This window comes from Rhodamnia argentea, chromosome 3 (assembly GCF_020921035.1).
Source record: "Rhodamnia argentea isolate NSW1041297 chromosome 3, ASM2092103v1, whole genome shotgun sequence".
Lineage (NCBI taxonomy): Eukaryota > Viridiplantae > Streptophyta > Magnoliopsida > Myrtales > Myrtaceae > Rhodamnia > Rhodamnia argentea.
In genome coordinates, this window is record NC_063152.1 from 9,535,060 (window position 1) to 9,555,250 (window position 20,191).

The window sequence follows — 20,191 nt, forward strand, 5'->3', positions numbered from 1 at the left end:
AAGGAGTTCTGTGCTGGGCGAATCGTCTCAAGAGAGTTGAAATCGTGGGGTTCCAATTCGACTGTGTGGAGTCAAAACTCTTGCTTGCATTGGCTAAGCTTCTTCTCAGGAAGGCGGTTCGATTAGAGAAGATGATAATCGACACCGAATTAAGGAAGTCGCTTCGAGGAGCACCCATTTACCCTCATGATCTGATCAGGCTTCAGAAAGGCTTTAGGAGAGAAGGCTGTCGAAGAGCTTCTAGAAATGCTGAAGTTATAGTCAATTATCTTTGAATGGACTTAGGTGCAGAGTACATCCCAAGATTGCTCATCTCTTTCTATGCTTTTTTGACTGTGTTATGTTCACTATAATTTGGAGAAAGTTATCAACAAAGTTTTAGATCTATTGTAATTATGCCTATTCGGTCCGATTTTTTTGTTAAAAAATAGCTTACTCGCTTAAATTAAGATAGGTAATTCAATAACAAAAAAAATAGCTTTGGAATGTTGGTATCTATTTGGAAATAATAATTGGTAATTTGGAAACAATCAAGTAGAGGTTACGAAAAAGAAATTTTGGTAATACAAAGTAATGGTAAAGTAATCGTATGAAAGTTGGTTAATTACTCAAATTAATGTTATTAATTTAATATCAGAATTAGTAGTTTGACATAAAAGTTCATACCTCTAAAACGTTGTTAAATCAGTTACGCAAATAAATGTTTTCAATTTGAAAACAATAGAATAATGATTTTTTTTTTGTTCAGAACAGTCGAATACATATTGATAAGTCACTCAAATATAAATGGAAACCAATCAAAAAAGTTTTGTCTGTCACTCAAATTAGGGTTAAGTTTGTAAGTTACTGAAATTATGGTTTATAATTTGATGTAGGAGTTCGTAACTTTAAAAATTTATAAGCTACGAAATTAAAAGTTCATAATCTGATTGGTATGTTCATAATCTGAAAACAATAAAAAAATATTGATAAGTCAATCCGATAAGATTTGGTGTCTTCAAATTATTTGGTAACTTAAATTGGGGATGGTTGATAAGTCTTTCAAATTAAAAATTGGTAGTTCGATATGATAGCAGTTATCGTGCACACATGCTTAATTAAAGAACACAACTTGTGTAAATTGTGTTCCATATCGACAAGATTTGTGCTTTTAGTAAAAGTTTGCTTATTCCATGAAAGTTGTGCTAAGAAATTTTCTGATGATGTCACAAATCACGCATAACTACTTTTTTTTCGTTTAGCCAAAAAGTCATCCCGAATTGGCTAATTCCTTTATCTTCTAGCCAAGATGTCACATTTCAAACTAAAATGGAAATGCACTGACTTTCTCATTTATTTTCAATAGGCGCATTGTAGATTTGTTACGTTATCATCATGACTGCAATAACCGAAACATCACTCGATAATATGAAACGTCTAGCAATTGAAATCTATCACATTGGTGCAACCTTTTCACATGCGCCGTGTCTATAGTAACTTAACTATAGTTGATACCACATGAAAGCTATAGTTGATATACTTAAATCTTTTTTGGTCCCTCGAGATCTAACCATGCGGAAAGTGAAACAGTGATAGTCATATGTCAGTAGTTTTGTGCATATGGGACACGTGAACATGGACCACATGGAGTTATAATTCAATTATTGCATTCACTTTGGCCATTACCTTACATCTGTCATCTTCTCATAATCATGAAAGAGTGTGAAGTAAGGGGGTCAAAGATAATTCTGTCTAATATTTTGAATCCATCTCTTCAGCACCATGTCTCCTTTTTATAATCCTCCACTTCCAACTACTTGTTGGATAGTCTTCACAGGATCACTCTCTAATGAATCCGTTGGAGGAGATTGTATGAAGAAGATTGAGTAGCCATTGATGGATGAAATCAGAATCTCCGTCGATTTGATTGCCCATGAAAAATAAATCTTGATTTCCATAAGTAGAGTTTTCCGTAGCTTGTCTTGAGAATGATTGTTAATACATGAAGATATCTTGTTTAAAGATTTGCATCGCAAAACTATCATCATCGTTTTCTAAACTGGGAAGTCCGAGCTAGATCACTAGCTGTGATGACACATTTAAATGGGATATGAGCATGAACATAGATCCATAAGTAGACTTCACGAATTTGATGATATTCAACTTTTGCAGAATCCAACGAATTCAAATGCCTTGACGATATCCACGTCTATGCTCAGTCGAAATCCAGTTAAATTTGGTAATACTTGAGAATTGACCTTCAATAACATTAGGTAGAAACGAGATGGTCAAGAAACATGCAACCCGCTCTTTTTATTTCAATACTCCGAATCGAAAAGCCCAAAAGGAGTGATGGGCTTCAAACCTTCTCTACAGCAGAACTTCAAAGCGAAAGACGTAAACATTTGAATCCACAACTAGAATCAAAGGCTCCTAGATTTGGAACACCAGCAGGCAGCATGATACTAATTCAATGAATTACTCAACCTGCGAGCATCTAGTACCGATCCTCGAGGTGTTATTTCGACATAGGTCACCTCTAACTATCGTTCGTGATTCTTTAACTGGCATATAATAACATAGTTATGTTATGTAGAGAACTCATGGCTCACAAGATCACTTGTTGGACCGATATCGGAAAAGAACGTGATGAAATACATTTATCCTTATATTTTTGAATAACAGTTGTCTCATGTATAGAGAAAGAACTTTGATCTTTCGTGTTTTCTTAACTAGCTTCGATTTTACTAGGGTTCGGCTATATAGGGTTCTCTTACGTAACCAAGCATTTGGTGCTGACCAGTTTGGCAATTACCACCATTGCTAGAGGAAGAAGACATTAATTCATTTTCATTAATACATTTATTTTTGCTTCTACAATTGTCTAACACGAAATGTCTGTGCTCTTTTGTCGGTATTAATGAATAAATTGCTTTGGTAATTAGTAACATGATTGAACCTAATTAAGCAAGTTCATGATTGTATTTTAAACAACACTAACCCGCAATTTGAATGTGACTGGAAATAACTGTATAAATTAGAAGGGAAAATGCTAATTAATCGAGATATTATGACCTTGTGTTATCGGCTAGCAACTTTTTTTGTTACGACAAAGGGAAAAGGAACTAGAATTCTTTATTTGATAAAGTTCGCAATTCTATCGATGGACATGCGTCAGTTGATAACTCCGAACAACCGCGCAATCTAATAACTCTATTTTATCTCCCACGTATTTCAATTTCCGAATTTGAATTTTGTCTATCTTACAAACAACTTTACAAAGAGAATTCAAATTTTGCAGACACTTCTTTCTCCCCACATATACATGTATAAGTTTGTTTATATTTTGCGAGTAACTTCTTTCCATTAACTAGCTATCAAATATTTCAAAAGAAGGTCGTTTCCTTTTGCATACGTGCAACCTGTGTGCATCTCATCTAGAACAGCCATGCCACATAAGACAATCAACGTTCAAATCAGCGATTTTTGGCCAAAATTAACCGGATTAAAGTAATCAATATAAATACAAAAGATTTAGGATTAAATTGACACAAATGCAAAAGGTTTAGAATTGAATTGACACCAATAAAAGGTTTAGGACTTAATTGGTATGAATGCAAAATGTTTAGGATTAAATTAGCATAAAAAAAAAAGGTTTCGGTTTTCATTGGTACTAATGCAATAGGTTTAGGACTTTTTTGACACTTCTCCCTATGTTCATGACAACTCTAAGTTCATGCCATAGAGCCCGTTCCAATTATCCAAGACGAATTCATAACATGCCACTCAAATCTAGGGTTTATTTTTTTTCTTATTAGGGTTCGTCTGTAGAGGGATTTTTTTATGTAACCAAGCATTTGATGACGACCAGTTTGGCAATTATCACCATCGTTAGAGGGAGAAGACATTAATTTTTTTTTCATAGTACATTTAGTTTTTATTTTTTTTATGATTTTCTCACAAGGAAAGTCTGATCACCGATCTCTTTTACTGGCATTAATAGATTAATTAATTTTTGTAATAACTAATAAAATTGAACCTAATTGAGAAAATTTTTTGTTATGACCAAGGTTTGTTCTTTGGTCTAACAATTCTTTACTTGAAAAGTTCACAATTCTATCAATGGACACGTTCGTAATTTGATAATTTTGGATAAGTGCATAATCCGATAACCCTATTTTATCTCTCGCGCAACTCGATTTTAAAATTTAAATCTTATCTATCTTATAAACAACTTTACAAAGAGACCTCAAATTTTGCAGGAATGCTAATAACTTCTTTCCATTAATTAGCAACCCAAAATTTCGTAATAAGGTCGCATTGCAAAACCTTTACATATCAATCTTTTGCATACACACAACATGTGTGCACCATAGCTAGTAACCATAGATAAATAGAAAAAAAAAAAAAAGAAATTCTTGATGCGCAATAATTTCAAAAAAACAAATTGTGCCTGTATGCAATAAGAAAATGTAAATTGCACTGAATTATTCTTAATTAGTTTTGGTATAGTGAAGGAAATAAAAATAATAAAAAGGCATGAAACAATAGTAAAAATTAAGGGTGAGCGTGGATTCAAGATAGAACTTGGTACTGGAGAGCCGAACCTGCGGTTCTCGATCCGATTCCCGATTCCGGTAAATCGGGGTCCGGTTCGTGACAGAGATTTGGTACCCACTGATTGGTTTTACTTTAACAGAGGACTAATTTAGATTGGAGGGGGTTCAGCCTTCAATTTGACATGAAAAAGAACCAGCCTTCCATTATTTGTTTTTGAAGTTGTCCAGAAGAGACTTTCTGGCCTCACAATATCTTTTGTATTTTGAAGTTAAGAAGCAAGACGTGAACAGGCTGTGCGTAAGTGACTAAGTTTTTCTTTTAAATTCTGTTTTTCTCGTCCAATGTGCTATCGCAATGTGCTTATCTTCACTTGGTGAATAAAAGACTGCATGTCAAGGGCTCCAACCATTAAAATCTGCTTAATGGAATTGTGGTTCTTTGAAGTTTGTCCTTTCAGAAGAGCTCTAAAATTTTCTGAAGGTATCTCCATTTTTGTTGGCATAAAGCCTTAATAAAAGCATTACTCAATTAAAGCTAGTCAGGAAAGAAATAAAGCTTTTGCCCTTGTTTGTGCACGTATAATCCAATGTCATACAGACTGCAAACTGGATCTTTGTAGGTAATGTAGGGTGGGTTTATCATATGGTGGAGTTGGAGAGTTAGGAAAATTGATATCTTCCGTTTTAATGCAGTAGGAGTTAATATTGGCAGGCTCTTGGGTACCCTAAAACTGGACTCCACAGTGTTAGGTTCTAAGTTCCAAAAAATGAGGAACCTGTTCTAGCGGGTAGGTTCTAGATTCCAGTTAGAATCTATCCGGAACTTGGAACATGTCACCCCTAGTAAAAGTAAGTGTTTAGAGGCTCCTAGAAAGCAATCATATATTCAGTTTTTGTTTCAAAGAAACTATTTAAAGAAAAAAAAGTGCTATATATAGAGAAAAATGGTTAATATCATGAAAAAAAAAACTTTTATAAGTGTGATAAATTTAACGCAAACTAATATTTTAACGACAAAAAACCTAAACTTATATAATTATGACAAATTTACCTCAAATTAATTTTTTGACCACCAAAAATGCTAAACTGCTATACATCGTGATAAATTTACCCTCCATTGGTCCCATGAAATTGGATTAATATCACGTAAAACTCCAAATTAGTAGGCCTGTGACAAACCGAGGGTAAAAGCCCCAAATCGATACACTTGTCAATTATCACGTGTCATCAAACTTAGCAATTTACCAGTAAAATTTAACACAAAACTAATGGGGATTACGTTTGTGGCATGTGTACCACTTTGGAATTTTTAGTGATAAAAAATTAGGTTTAAGTAAATTTATTACAAGCGTACTAGTTTAAGAATTTTCATGGTATTGACTATATTATAGGTTATAGATGCTTATGCAAAATATATTGAGTGTTTTTCCCCTCAAATCACGAATTAGGATTCAAATTAGAGATAGTGTACAAATGATATATGAAATCTGATTTGTGTGGATTTGGGTGATCTGATTTGCCTGTGTAGGTCAATCCACCAACACCTTCATAAACCCTCCAAGTCCCCTCAAATTCCATCCATGGCGGCAGGGAGATGGCGGCTGCTGCTTTCTCCACCAACGGCGGAGGAGGAGGAGGAGATCGATCACATCAGCCACTTGCCCGACGCAATAATCCACCACATCTTCTCCTTCTTGCCCTTCAAAGATCTGGTGAAGACCAGCGTGCTGTCCAAGCAATGGCGTTCCGCTTGGACCTCCACTCCGTACATCGATCTCTCAGCCCCTTCAAAGAGATTCGTTCCTTCGATCAGCAGAGCGCTGAGTCTCTGCACAGCTGCTAAGATAGAAAAGTTCCATCTTGATGCTGCTGTGTCTGGATTACACATTCCCACCGAACCCGATCGGTGGTTTGGCTTTGCCGTGGCACGCAAAGTGGAAGACGCCTCGTTGGTCTTTCGACGCTGTTATGGTGATGTGCCTCGAATCTTGTATGAATGCGCGTCGCTGGTGAGCTTGCGAGTGTCTAATTGTCGTTTTGCACGGGATATTACAATCCACTGGCCTTCACTTAAGAAACTGTGCATTGACGACCTTTTCTTGGAGAAGGATCAGATTATGAAAATCTTGAGCGGGTGCCCTCGTCTTGAGTCTCTTACCTTGGGTGTCTTGCCCCTCCCAGGCGACCTCCGGATTGATTCGAGATCTCTAAGAGAGTTGGGGATTGAATTCTTTTATATACATTCGCACGATGTTTCGCTTGAGATTTCGGCTCCAAATCTGCTTTCATTGCGCCTATCAGGCCTATTTGTCCTCACAGGCTTCGGACTAAATACAGCATCTTCATTAGCAGAGGCAGAGTTGAACTTTGACAGGCCAACTGATTTTCGTGGCTGCTTTCCTGACCGGTTGAAGTTCCTTCTTGAGCAGCTGCAACACGTCGCGAAAATCACAATCGGAAGCTGGTGCCTTGAGGTGTGAGCGAGTTTATCTTTGTTTGCTCTTTCTTCCTTTTCGGTGGGAAAAGATACATATGTTATATCAAGACCATAGAAAGTAAAGCGATTGTCATATCTTGTTACGTTACTCGGTTCACAATTTGAGTTGTTTTCAGGTTCTGTCAGCTGCGAATGTAAAGGGAACGTCATCTCTATCATCGAGATGGCGCGATATCACAGTGCATACTACAGTTTGTAAACGCGATCTTCTGGGGATGGCGTACTTGCTGCGGAGTTCTCCATTCCTGGAGAGGCTAGTCATATGGAATTCAAAATCCAACACGTTCATGGTAAAAATCTATCTTTGATTCTGGGGATAGTCACATATATGCTTTCGACAGTTACCCTCAGATCACTTTCGATAGTTAGTCTCTTGTTGCCACTTACGCTTTACACACATTTGAATTTAGTCACATAAACAAATTGGTAGAACTTATAATCTGTTGTACTAGTTCTTCTGAGAAGCTTATCTGGTTTTCCATTGTTTTTTTGCACTTAAATGTCACTGCTAGGTTATTGCTTCTTCTAATTGGCTCTGAAAAAGCCGTTACAGGATTTTCCGAAGTACCATGACTTTGATGAAAGGCAATTCTGGCACTCGCAAAAGGAGTTCTATTGTGTGGCAAATCACCTTAAAAGGGTTGGAATTGTCGGGTTCGAATTTGACAGTAAGAAAGCAAAACTTTTGCGTGCCTTGGTTAAGTTTCTTCTCGAGGAGACGGTTGGATTGGAGAAGATGATAATCGATGCCGGACTAAGGAAGTGGCGTCGAGGAGTACCCATTGACTCTCTATATCTGATTCAGCTGCAAGAACTCACTCGGAGAGTTTCTAAAAATGCTAAAGTCATAGTCAATTATCGTTTCAATAAATTCCCTTATGAGTCATGCAAGCCTAAGCAAAATCATAGTCACTAGTATGGAAATAAAATTGGTTGTTTCTTTTTATGCAACTTTTGACGGTGTGCGAATAAATTGGGTTTGACAAAAAGCTTTGATGATCCATTCATTTTGAGCTTTTTGAGTTTGGGATTTCCTTTGAATTCATGAACAATCTTTCCTTTGAAATCCCTAGTTTTCCATTACATTTCGAGTAGTTTTTGGTACAATTTCGCAGACCGATTGATGGAACCAAATGGCAAGACCACTATATATGTTCATTAGGTTGTGAAAATTATTTACTTGGCCTCTAAGGACAAGTTCAACTTTCCTTTCTTCTTGGGTAAATGCCCGAGTTCATATGTGAATTCAACTATTTCTTTAGCATAAGCAACATGTGATGGGCCCAAGCGGTACTATTTATATTATATGACAGTTGACATTGCCATGAAAGGCACATGCAAATCTCCACGCGTAATAGAAAGAATGCATATGGGGATTTTAATCTCAAACTTTTTCCATTAATTAGCATAAAATATCCTTTACACATTATATTCTCATAGTACTAATTGTGAGCTAAAGTCCTGTCCTATTACATATAATTAAGGGTTGAGATGAGAGAATACTTGCTCTTGTGTTAGTGGCACTTCACTTTTCCTTGTACCTGCCACATGGCAAGGCACTATGATTTGAAGTGCTCAAATCGTCTCAAAGAAGGACCTAGTTAAAGGGCATTTTCGTCCTTTACTTTTTTGATTTTTTTCTATTTTTCTGTTTTCCTTTTCTTTGTTATTTTTTTTTATTTTTCCTCTCCCCTCCCTCAGCCATTACCGACGTCGGGCGAGGGCTCACCTCGCCGGCGTTGACAAGGGTCTCCAGATCCAATGAGGGTGGCCCTCGCCCAACAGTGGTAATGGCCGAGGGAGGGGAGAGGGAAAAACTAAAAATGAAAAATAAAAAAAGAAAAGTAACGGAAAAGTGAAAAACTAGAAAAATAAAAATAAAAAAATTCAAAAGAATAAAGGACGCAAATATCCTTTGGCTAGGCACTTTTTTGAAATAATGAGGATACTTCATCACGCTATTTGAAATAATATCTACTCCGAATTCTTATTTGAGAAAATTATGCACTTCAGGCTATTATTTGGAATTATCCCTTATCCATTTATAATCTCCTACCTTTTATCTTAATTTAAATTTCAAAAAGTGGATAAAGAAAAAGTTTATAACAAAAGAAAATTTTCTTGAGTTTAAAATGTGAAAAATTGGATAAAGTAGAGAAAGTGTCTTCAAATATATATTGAAAACCCTTTAAGCGGTGTACAGTGAAATAGGTATGTTCTGTAGAGAACTAATGGCTCAAAAGGTTGTTATTCATGTTCAAGCCTGTTGTGGCGGACCAATATCGAAAAAGAATGTAATTGGAACTGTTTTGCCGGGAATTTTTCCATGACAAAATATCTTTTACCAAAATTCTGTCTTTAGCTTTTAAATGTGATAAAAGGTCCTGTGAAGGTCTTGGACAGTCAGAAAATCAACACGTGAAGTTTGCAAAGATTCCAATAGAATTACACAAATGTTATCTTGTCCAGAGTTTAACTTGATGCTGAGATTTCGTAAGTACAGCTAGAGGGGAATCGATATAGATGAAAAAGTAATGAAATTACACAAATATAGACCAAACCAGAGTTTAACTCGAGGGCTTGGCTTAGCGGGCACAAATTATCACAAGAAATGATGAACCAACGCACCCAAAACATTGTCAGAGTTTAACTCGAAGATAACGCATTGATCACTCTTCGATAATACATTAGAGCTTGACTCGATGGCAGTATCGAGGATAAAGATAAATGCCGGAGTTTGGCTCGACGACGAGAACCTGAAAGCTACAACTAAGGAAAGTAAAATATAATATGATAAAGATAAGATAAATTTATTGATTTGCTCGAGGGCCTCCTCTGCAGTCACCCCGATGGTATTTATAATAGTTGGAATGGTAACTACTCTTCAGCGGTTGTAGTTCTAGCACGCCAAATGCTGCCGCGTTCTTCAGCTTATTCAAATCCTTTTGACCCAGTCTTCAAGTAGGTATTTTTAACTTCAAATCACTGATGATATTGGCGCCCTTCTTCAAACCTTTTGTCAAGGTCAGTCGTGTCCACCCTTTTCCACTTCTTGGGGCCTTTAGGTCATAAATCCCGACCGGTTGCAATTATCACCGTGGTGGAACAAGACATTAATCTGTATTCCTTAATACGTTTAGTTCTTATTTATTATGATTTTCTCCCTCCGAAAGTCTGATCTCTTTTACTGGCGTTAATAAATTAGTTACTGTTTGCAATAAGTAATGTAATTGAACCTAATTGAGAAATTTTTTTGATGACAATGGGTAACAGGAACTACAATTCCTTACTAAAAAGCGTTCTTCAACTTCATATATCACCAAATCTCCCCCGTTATTTTTCTTACGACCAAGCTATAATGCTCAGAATCAGACAATAATATTCGAAATCTGATTCGTGTGGATCTCCGAGGATCTGATTTGGCTTTCTACGTCAACCCCACCAACACCTCCTTCATAAAAACCCTCCGAGTCCCTCAAAATCCGTTTCATGGCCGGCAGACCGCCTCGTCTGATTTCTCCGCCAGAGGCGGAGGAAGCCGATCGCATCAGCCACCTGCCCGACGCCATGATCCACCACATCTTCTCCTTCTTGCCCTTCAAAGACGTGGTCAAGACCAGCGCGTTGTCCAAGCAATGGCGTTGCGCTTGGACCTCCACTCCGTACATCCATCTCTCTCTCCCCTCAAAGCGTCTCCTTCGTCCGATCGGCAAAGCACTGAGTCTCTGCACAGCTACTCAGATAGAAAAGTTCCACCTCGATGCTACTAAGAGCGAAGTCTATATCTTCATTCACCCGTGGATTCAATTGGCCGTGGCGCGCAAAGTTAAAGACGCTTCGTTGTTCTTTGGAGACTACAACGATGAAAGGGTACTGAGATTATTGTGCAATTGCGCATCGCTCGTGAACTTGCGAATGTCTAACTGTCTTTTCTCATGGGATGTTACCATCAACTGGCCTTCACTTAAGAAATTGTGCCTTCACCACGTTCTCTTGGATAACCTTGCGATTATGAAAATCTTGAGCGGGTGCCCTACTCTGGAATCTCTCACGCTACGTCTGCATCTCGTGCCCTTCCACCACGACGTCCAGATTGATTCAAGATCTCTAAGAGAGTTGGTGATTGAATCCGGTCGTACAGTGTCGCTCGACGTTTCAGCTCCGAATCTGCTTTCATTGCGTCTGTCTGTCGGGCGCATTTGTCCTAAGAGGGTTTAGACTAAATGGAGCATCTTCATTGGCAGAGGCAGAGTTGAACTTTGACAAGCCAACTGATTTTCTTGGCTGCTTTTCTGACCGGTTGAAGTTCCTTCTTGAGCAGCTGCAACATGTCGCGAAAATCACAATCGGAAGCTGGTGCCTCAAGGTGCGAGTTTATTTTGTTTGGTTAGATTCAAATATTTTTGAATACAAAAGCAAAGGCTGCTGCCGCATTCCTTCTTGTCCTGTAAGCCGGTACCGATCCATTTCGCACTCGAAGCTTTGAATCTTGGTAGAAATAGAAAGTACAGCAACGTCATATCTTGTTCTGTTACTTGGTTCACAATTTAAGTTGTTTTTAGGTTCTAGCAGCTGCAAAGGCAAATGGAACGCCGCACCTATCATCGAGATGGCGCAGTATCATAGTGTATCCTACAATTTGTAAACGCGGCCTTCTGGGGTTGGCATACTTGCTGCAGAGTTCTCCGCTCCTGGAAAGGCTAGTCATATGCGATCCAAAATCCAACGAATTAACGGTACTAATCTATCTTTTAGTTCTGAACATAGTTACATGTATGCTTTCAGCAGTCAGCCTCATATCATCTGGGTTCGGGCTTCTAACCAGGGAGCTGCTGAAGTACTTGCCATTTATGTTTTGAACTCGTCTGCATTTGCTTGCATAAAATGAATTGGTGTATGAAAAAGCTGGGTATGTTTGGACAAAAGTTGACCGTTCTGTAGCAAAGAAAGTGATCATTAATTCATTTTGGGTCTGTCAGAACTTATAATTTGTTCTTAATGTCACTGCTAGGATATTTCTTTTCTTAATTAGCTCTGAAAAAGCTACTGTTAACGTGTGTTTTCAGTTCAAGAACAAGGATTTGCCGAAGCTCTGTGACTTTGATGAAAAGCAATTTCGGTAGTCACAAAAGGAGTTCCATTATTTGGCAAATCATCTTTAAAAGGTTGAAATTGCCAGATTCGAATTTGACAATGAAAAATCAAATCTTTTGCTTGCTCTGGCTAAATTTCTTCTCGAGGAGGCAATTGGATTGGAGAAGATGACAATCGATGCTGAATTAAGGATGTCGCATCGACGAAGACTCATCAACCCTCATTATCTTTGGGATTTCCACGACGTGATTCAGCTTCAAGAAGGCTATCAGAGAGCCTCCCAAAATGCTGAAGTTATAGTCAATTATCATTTCAATGGACTCTCTTATGAGTTATGCAAGCTCGGGCAAAATCACAAGCACTGGTTTGGCAATACAATTGATCGTCTCTTTTTGCGCCACTTTTGACAGTGTGCGAATAAGTTGGGTTTAACAAATGCAATGATGTCACTTCATTTTGAGTTCTTCTTGTTTGGGATTTGGTTTAAATGGAGCTTCTCTGACATTCATTGGTAATTTTTCCTTTGAAATTCTTAGTTTTCCATCACATTTCGAGTTATGTGTGGTTCGATTTTGCGGACGGCTTAATGTAATCAAATGGCAAGACCACTGTATTTGTTCATTAGCTTGGGAAAATGATTTGCTTGTCCTACAAGGATGGGTTCAACTTTCTCCTTTTCTCGGGTAAAGCCGGAGTTCATATGAAGATGTTGTGGGGTGGCCTCTATGATTAATGGTTATGATGGTGTTGGTTCATAGAGATTATAGACTGAGTCTATTTAATTGCCTTTCCAGCATACACAGTGTGTAATGGGCCCCAGCACTTCTATTTATATTATATGAAAATTGACATTGCCATGAAAGGCGTTTGCAAATCCCTCCACGTAATAAAAAGAGTGCATGTGAGGATTTCATTCCTATCCTATTGTAAATAAAGGGTGGGGCCGAGAGAATACTTGCTCTTGTGTTCGTGACGTGGCGTCTCACTTTTCCTCTACCATTGCCAAGTGGCAACACAAGTGGCATAGTTTTGCCATGTGGCTCGAAGTCGGCTATTCATATATCATCTTTAACTTTACTTCATATTTCACAAAGTGGGTAAAGCAAAAGTATATAAAAAATCTATTTTTCTGGAGCTTAAAATCGGAAAAAATGAAAGTGTCTTCAACCATAAAGGAAATAGTTTTTTTTTAATACAACAAAGTCTGTTTAACCAATAAAAAAAAGTGATATAAACAAAAATAAAGACATATTTTTCTCTCCTAAATTAATTTGCGTCTTCAATCTCTCTTCCTATTTGGTTTAGCATTTGATGAAGAAATTTTGAGAAAATGCAAATACCTTTGGGTTAAAGGCCTTTTTCAAAATGCAAGTAGTGTTTGGTAAAATGTATTTTAAAAACACATTTGGAAAACAACTTTGACGTAAATGTTATTTGGTGAAAAATGAAATTTATAAAGTATTTTTACTTTTTGAAAAAAAAAAAAAAGGCGGCGGTCAGCATCGACGGCAAGCGGCGGCCAGCGGCGGGGGGAGGGCGGCTGCAGCGGGGTCCGGCAGGCGGGCAATCGGTGGCGGTCGGGGGGCAGCTGGGTGGCAGCAAGCGAAGGTGACAAAGTTAAAATAAAAAAAAAATTAGTTGCATTTCGCATAAATCCTTTGGCCCAAAGTACCTTTATAAGTATTTTGGACAAACGTACTTTGGAGAGTATTTGAGATGCAATTGCATCTCCTCAAAATGAGTTAGAAAAGTAGTCAAACACCATTTGCATTTGGCCAATGGATTTTAGAACCCCAATACTCATTTCCAACGCCGAACCAAACGGGGATGTTTTCAACATACATAACAGTGTGCTCTTTTCTTGTTATCCTCGTAGTATCAAGCAAATCAAAGGCCATTTCCATGGCAAACTAATTTTTACTAAATTCCATGAAATCCCATGTACATTTTAAAAATAAATTACATTTATTCAATAGCGAATGAAGTTAAAATGGCCATCCAAATGTAAAATATGAATGATATGAAATTAAAATGCGAATGTTCCTTATGATAAAATAAGATTAATGACATATTTCATTTGTTTTTACATTCTTTTCACGCACAATATGTGTGCTCTCTCCTAAGGCTATGCAACCGGACCAATTCCACTTGGGAACCAAATCGGACCATGCTGAAAACCGATCCTGTTCCAAGTTCCCATTGAAACAGGTCTGGTTTCTAGTTCCAAATTTTGAAAGCAGTCTGTTTCTCAATTTCAAGTGAAAGACCATCCATGAACTAGACCGGTTCTGAGCCGGTTTCATAAAGCCCAAAAAACTCTAATTTTTCTCTTGGCATTTTTTTCTCTGTTTCTCTTTTTCTCTGTTCTCTCCAAGACTCATATCTCACTCAAACACTTCATGAGACTCTCTCTCTCTCTCTCTCTCTCTCTCTCTCGGGGCTCATTCGAGCCTCGTAACCGTTTCTTGTTCCCGATTGTCCCTTGGCCCATCGCCCCCTTGCGACTTGCCCTTGTTCGTTCGATCCTCGCAACCATCCCTTGCTCGGACAACGATCACCATGAGGTAAAAGTTGTGAAAAGAATATCTAGAACTTCTTGTTGCCTCTTTATAGTAAAATCTCCTATTATACTTATCTGTGAAGTCAATCCACCAGTAAGCTTTTACCTTATTCATTTATCATCTCTTCCCTTCTTTTTTTAATTCAATTTTCATAAAGTGGATGTCGCGACCTAAAAAAATCGGAATTTTCCTAGGTTAATGGATTACTAAGCTGTTAAACCTAGCTCGGACTCTCCTATGTCCATACCAATTCACGACGTTCAATCATTTCATGCAAAATATTTTTATTTAGAGTCGCCACTAATCAGTTTACGGTAGGTCGACTAGACACCTAAATAAAGCATTAGGAGAAATGCTTTATTCCTACGAACCGGAGATTACAAGTCCGGGAACTTGGTTACGCTAGCTTAACCTAACGCCCTTTCGGTATCTTTCTCTTTCATTTTTTTAAAAAAAATTCTGCAGGCAATCTTTGATTGTTTCTTCTTAACTTAGCCCCTAACACACACACACAAAAAGAATCGTGCCGTTACACAATGAATAAATTTTTTTTTTTGGTAAGGGAACACATGGATAATTTAACAACACCTAAAACGAAAGAAAATAAATAAATAAATAAAAGCTCAAAAGAGAGAAATCAAAATCAAGAGAGGGTGAGCGCTTTGTCGGTTCTTTGTGCCGTGGTGTCTTAATGTTTACATGGCTTCCAATTCTCCTAGAATCAAAACCAATATGATCCACAGCAAAAATATGAACCCGGATTTCGGACGCCGGATTACAAAGTAAAAAAAAAATAGTCATCTTGTGACATAAACTAACGAACGCCATAATCTTAACTAAAAATATGATCGCGACAAATTCAATTATAGTTACAAAAAAAATGATCCGTCATCTGACATCATAGATTAATCGATAATATAATCTCAACAAAATATTGACCGTGATGAATTCAAATTTGATTAGAAAAATGACCCATCGTCTCGCGGCTCAAATTAATGAATTTGATTATTATGCGGTAACTCCCAGTTGGATAATGCCTAAAATCACATAAGATCAGATTAGTTCGAATCAGGAAAATAAAATAGAATTTAAAATAAGATCAAATAATCACCTGATTCGGAACAATTTAATTTCCAATTTGGACTCCCACCAACGATACTCTTGGTCACGGTGGTGGACAGTAAAGAGAATAACCAGCAGCCCCCCTTTTTTTTTGTAATGGCTCAACAAAAGGAAGTCTAGAACGCCGAGGAAATCGTGAACACCCTATCCCTTTCTCCTCTTTTGTTTTCGTTTTTTTTTTCTCACGATCTCTGCTCTCTCCGATTATCCATCCCCCCCGTTGAAGTGAGCGAAGTCTGGTTTCATAGCAAATAACACTGCCGCCACTTTGGAAAGCTTGGACCGTTGAATCAATTACTGAAACTCGTGGAATCAATTACTAAAATTTTGCTTTGGATTGCCGTCAAGAATTGGCTGTAAATCAACGCATGAAGTATTTCTCTCTTGTGGGTCTTCATGAATATTCCTTCCCCCTATGACCAGATTCTTTCCACCATGTGCACGTCCATTTTAATCCTTCCTTCTTTGTCTTGCATGAACAGATGAAAAAGAATAATAGATGATCTGCAGACCCGATCAATTCCTTTTTATTTGTGACCACGATATTTGCCTCCTGATCTGCAGCCAAAGAATATTCCCACGATGACATCTTTAATCCCCAAATTTGACTCAATATTTTCAACTTGGTGTCCTTTATTCCATGAAGACCGTCCCATGTGCACTTCTCATATAATTTTGGCCACCGAGCTACCCAAAGGATTAGACTGTAAATTACCATCTCGCAGACCGAATTCACTATGCCAATTAAGTCCAAGACTATCCATTTGAACCATATCTGCCACTACCGGTTCAATTAAAATACAAATGAGATGCATGCAGAAATTAAATTGATCTAAATGCGAACTACGTGTCATTCTCTAATTTTATATGAAAAATTTGACATCCTAAAAAAGTAGTCAAAATTTAGGTGTCAACAGTGGATAAAGTTAAAGTATATCAAAATTTTGTTTTTTTCTTGAGCTTAAAATAAAAAAAATGGATAAATTAGAAAAAGTGTCTTCAAGTATATATGAACTAATTTTTTCATTCAATCTATTCTCTCTAACCAAGAAATAAAATAGAATAAAACAAAAATAGAGATATGTTTTCTCTCCTAAAATAATTTGCATCTTCAAACTCTCTCTCTCCACGAATGTTTAAATTCCTTTCTTCTTCTTTTTTAACATGCATAAGAGTGTGCTCTTTTCTTGTTATCTGCCCATAGTATAAAGCGAATCAAAGGCTGTTTCCATGGCAAACTCTTTTTTACCAAATTCCTTAAAAACCCATGTACGCTATAAAGATAAATCACAATCACCCATTATCGAATAAAGTCAAAATCACCATCCACATGTACAATGCAATCAAGACTATGATTCCTTCAATCTCTAATATTTGAAAATTAAAATGTGAAACTTGTTATGATAGAATAATTTAAGATTATTTTTTGTAAATTGACCAAATCGTCGTATACTTACGTATTTATTTGACACATTTCATTTGTTTTTATATTCTTTTCATGCGCAATATGTGTGCTCTTTCTCTCTCTACGCATTTTAACATCAAATCTTTGAATAGATAGCCCATGGGACTAAATCTTATTAGCCTAGCTTCAAGAAAATACTTATCGCTAAGGCAAGTACTAATACATCCCGGAATCAAACTCCTTCGTACGACAATCTCTATAGCTTTCCTCTAAATAAAATGATTTAATTCACAATAGTTGAGATGATCGTGTACATCTATCTCTTCCAAAGAAATTACAGGTTTATAGATACCGCAAGCTGGGAGTCATTTTTATTTATGCAAGTAAAAATCGGTAAGTTATTACAAGAGGCGGAATCATATACTTTTTTTTTCCTTTTTCTATTTTTCATAGCATTGTAATAAATATTGATAGGTTGCTCAAATATGAATTGACAACCTAAATCTAATAGTAATTAATTGAGGAAGAGATAGTAAACCGCTCAAATTAAGGTTGGCAATTGATGTAAGAGTTGTTAAATTTAAAACAATAATAAGTTACGCAAATTGATAAGCTAGCTACTATGGGAAAACATGGAAACCATCAAATAAGCATTTATTTACTTTCAACACAATCGAATAAACTTAGATATGTCAAGCGAGTAAAAGTTAATTACCTTAAACTAGTTGATAATATGTCGAAAAAACTTGGTAACTCGCTTAAATTAAGATCGGCAATTCGATAGAAAAAACTTAGCTTTAAGTTGTTTGTATCTATTGGAAATGAAAATTGGTAATTTGGAAATAATCATATGAAGGTTACAAAGAAACAAGTCCGTTATGTAAAGTAATGGAACAGTAATCGTATCAAAGTTGTTTTTTTTTTTTTGTCGAAATCGTATAAAAGTTGGTTAACTACTCAAATTAAGGTCATTAATTTGATATCAGAGTTAATAGTTTGATATAAGAGCCCGTACCTCTAAGTCGTTGTTAAATTAATTATGCAAATAAAACGTTTGAAATTTGAAAACAATAAAATAATGTTTTTCGTCAGAACATTCAAATAAATACTGATAAGTTACTCAAATACAAATGGAAATCAATAAAAAAAAAAAGAGTTAGTATATCTCTCAAATTAGGGTTAAGTTTGTAAGTTATTGAAATCATGGTTTATAATTTGATGTAAGAGTTCATTACTTTAAAACATAATAAGCTATGGAATTTTTTTTCCAGAATTAAAAGTAAATCTACGGAATTAAAAGTAAATAATTTGAAAAGAAAAAGTTACAAATACATTGATAAGTCAATCCAATAAGATTTGGCAAGGAAAATTACCAAAAAAATCCTAGATATATTGTAATTGTGCAAATTCTGTCCCAAACTTTTTTCTTTATTGATTTAGTTCTAAACCTTTTATAATTGTGTTAATTCAGTCCACTTGGCCAATTTTAGCCAAGCGACACTAATGTGGACACCGGCCGAGCTAGCGAGTCCAACAACATAATATTTTAATTTTTAATTTTTTTTCTTTTTTTTTTTTTTTTTTTCTAAGGTGAGGAAGATGGAAGGAAAAAAAGAAAAGAAAATAAAATATTCAAAAATATTATTAAAGTATTATGTCACCTGAAGACCGGTGTCCACGTCAAGATCAGCTGGCCAAAATTGGCCGGATAAATTAAGTTGACACAATTACAAAAAGTTTATGATTGAATCAGTTAAAAAAAAAGTTACGGTCTAAATTGACACAATTGCAATAAATTTAAGACTTTTTAATAATCCTCCCGGATTTGGCGTGTTCAAATTATTTGGTAACTCAATTGGGTGTGGAATTAAAATTGGTAATTTGATATGAGGGTGGAGATATGTCCAAAAGTGCAAAATTATGTAAATAAGTTTCGGTAAGTTATTACAATAGTTGAAAATTCAGAAATAATCAAATAAAACTTGGTAATTTAATCACACCCTTTTTACCGGTAACCTTGTTCATGTATGACAGATAAATGATACATCCATGATACCAACTCTCGTACGCCCATGAATCTCTGAGTGAGATTATGGGACTCCTCCAGTTCAGTCCACACCCAGACGAGTGAGTGCTTGTGAACCAGGGTTATTCACGTAGGTAATCCAACCTTAACAAGCTGCTTTCTGAGACAGACAGACATTGTGACTTGAAGAAACAATATCAAGCTGAGCTAAAAGTTCCAGTTGAACAAAACAGAAAGGGAAGTTTTATCTCGAACTTCTGCACCGGCCGTTGCATCCAATCACATCTCCTCTAAATGTTAAGCTAAAAGTCGGGTACAAAACGGAGGAAAAGACGCCACCAACGATGATGAAAAAAATCAGGATTTATGCACGTTTAGACAGACATCCTTGGGAAGGATACCTAAGAATGACCTTCGTGCTTGGAGAACACTTTGGGTGCGACAGAAGAATCCGGGCCACTTCAAGCAGCACCCATGGATCGACTGCCTGGGACGATTCGGAATTCGTACTGTTGATCACTATTTTGTCCAGCCAGAGTGCATTCTGGAGGAGAAACTTGAGCAGGGAAAGAATAGGTTCCCATGCCAGCGAATTGGCGCCGCGATCGACAATCTCAACATGCTTGAGATGCATCAAACACTGGTACATCCTCCACTTTGCAGAATTCCAAAATTCTTCACCATCAAAGTTGCGACGGCTTACACTCCCGCCATTGAACTCAGTCTGCAGATATAGAATGTCATGACTAAGGAGGAGATACACATCTGGAACTAGATGAGACCAATATCGAGCTTTGACAATATAAAATAGCATTTACTACACCGAGAGAAATATAAATCAGTCGAGAATCCAAAATGTCAATTAAAAGGACAGAGGTACTAAAATGATTTCGAATCACAACAAGAAAAGAAATGATAGGTTTATGTGCAGCCTAAGGCTGAAATTCA

At 36.7% G+C, this 20,191-nt stretch overlaps 1 protein-coding gene and 1 long non-coding RNA gene across 2 annotated transcripts; both read left to right on the top strand.

Annotated features, from left to right (window-relative positions):
- The first annotated feature begins 6,118 nt into the window (after nt 1-6,118).
- On the top strand, nt 6,119-6,749 carry LOC125314082 (putative F-box protein At2g39415). The gene is made up of 2 exons (XM_048275533.1): nt 6,119-6,547; nt 6,720-6,749. The coding sequence occupies exons 1-2, from the start codon at nt 6,119-6,121 to the stop codon at nt 6,747-6,749; spliced, it is 459 nt and encodes a 152-aa protein (XP_048131490.1).
- Nucleotides 6,750-11,254: 4,505 nt separating this feature from the next.
- LOC115750425 lies at nt 11,255-12,130 on the top strand. The gene is made up of 3 exons (XR_007197900.1): nt 11,255-11,401; nt 11,598-11,771; nt 12,102-12,130. It is a non-coding gene; the product is annotated as an uncharacterized LOC115750425 (long non-coding RNA).
- The last annotated feature ends 8,061 nt before the right edge of the window (nt 12,131-20,191 follow it).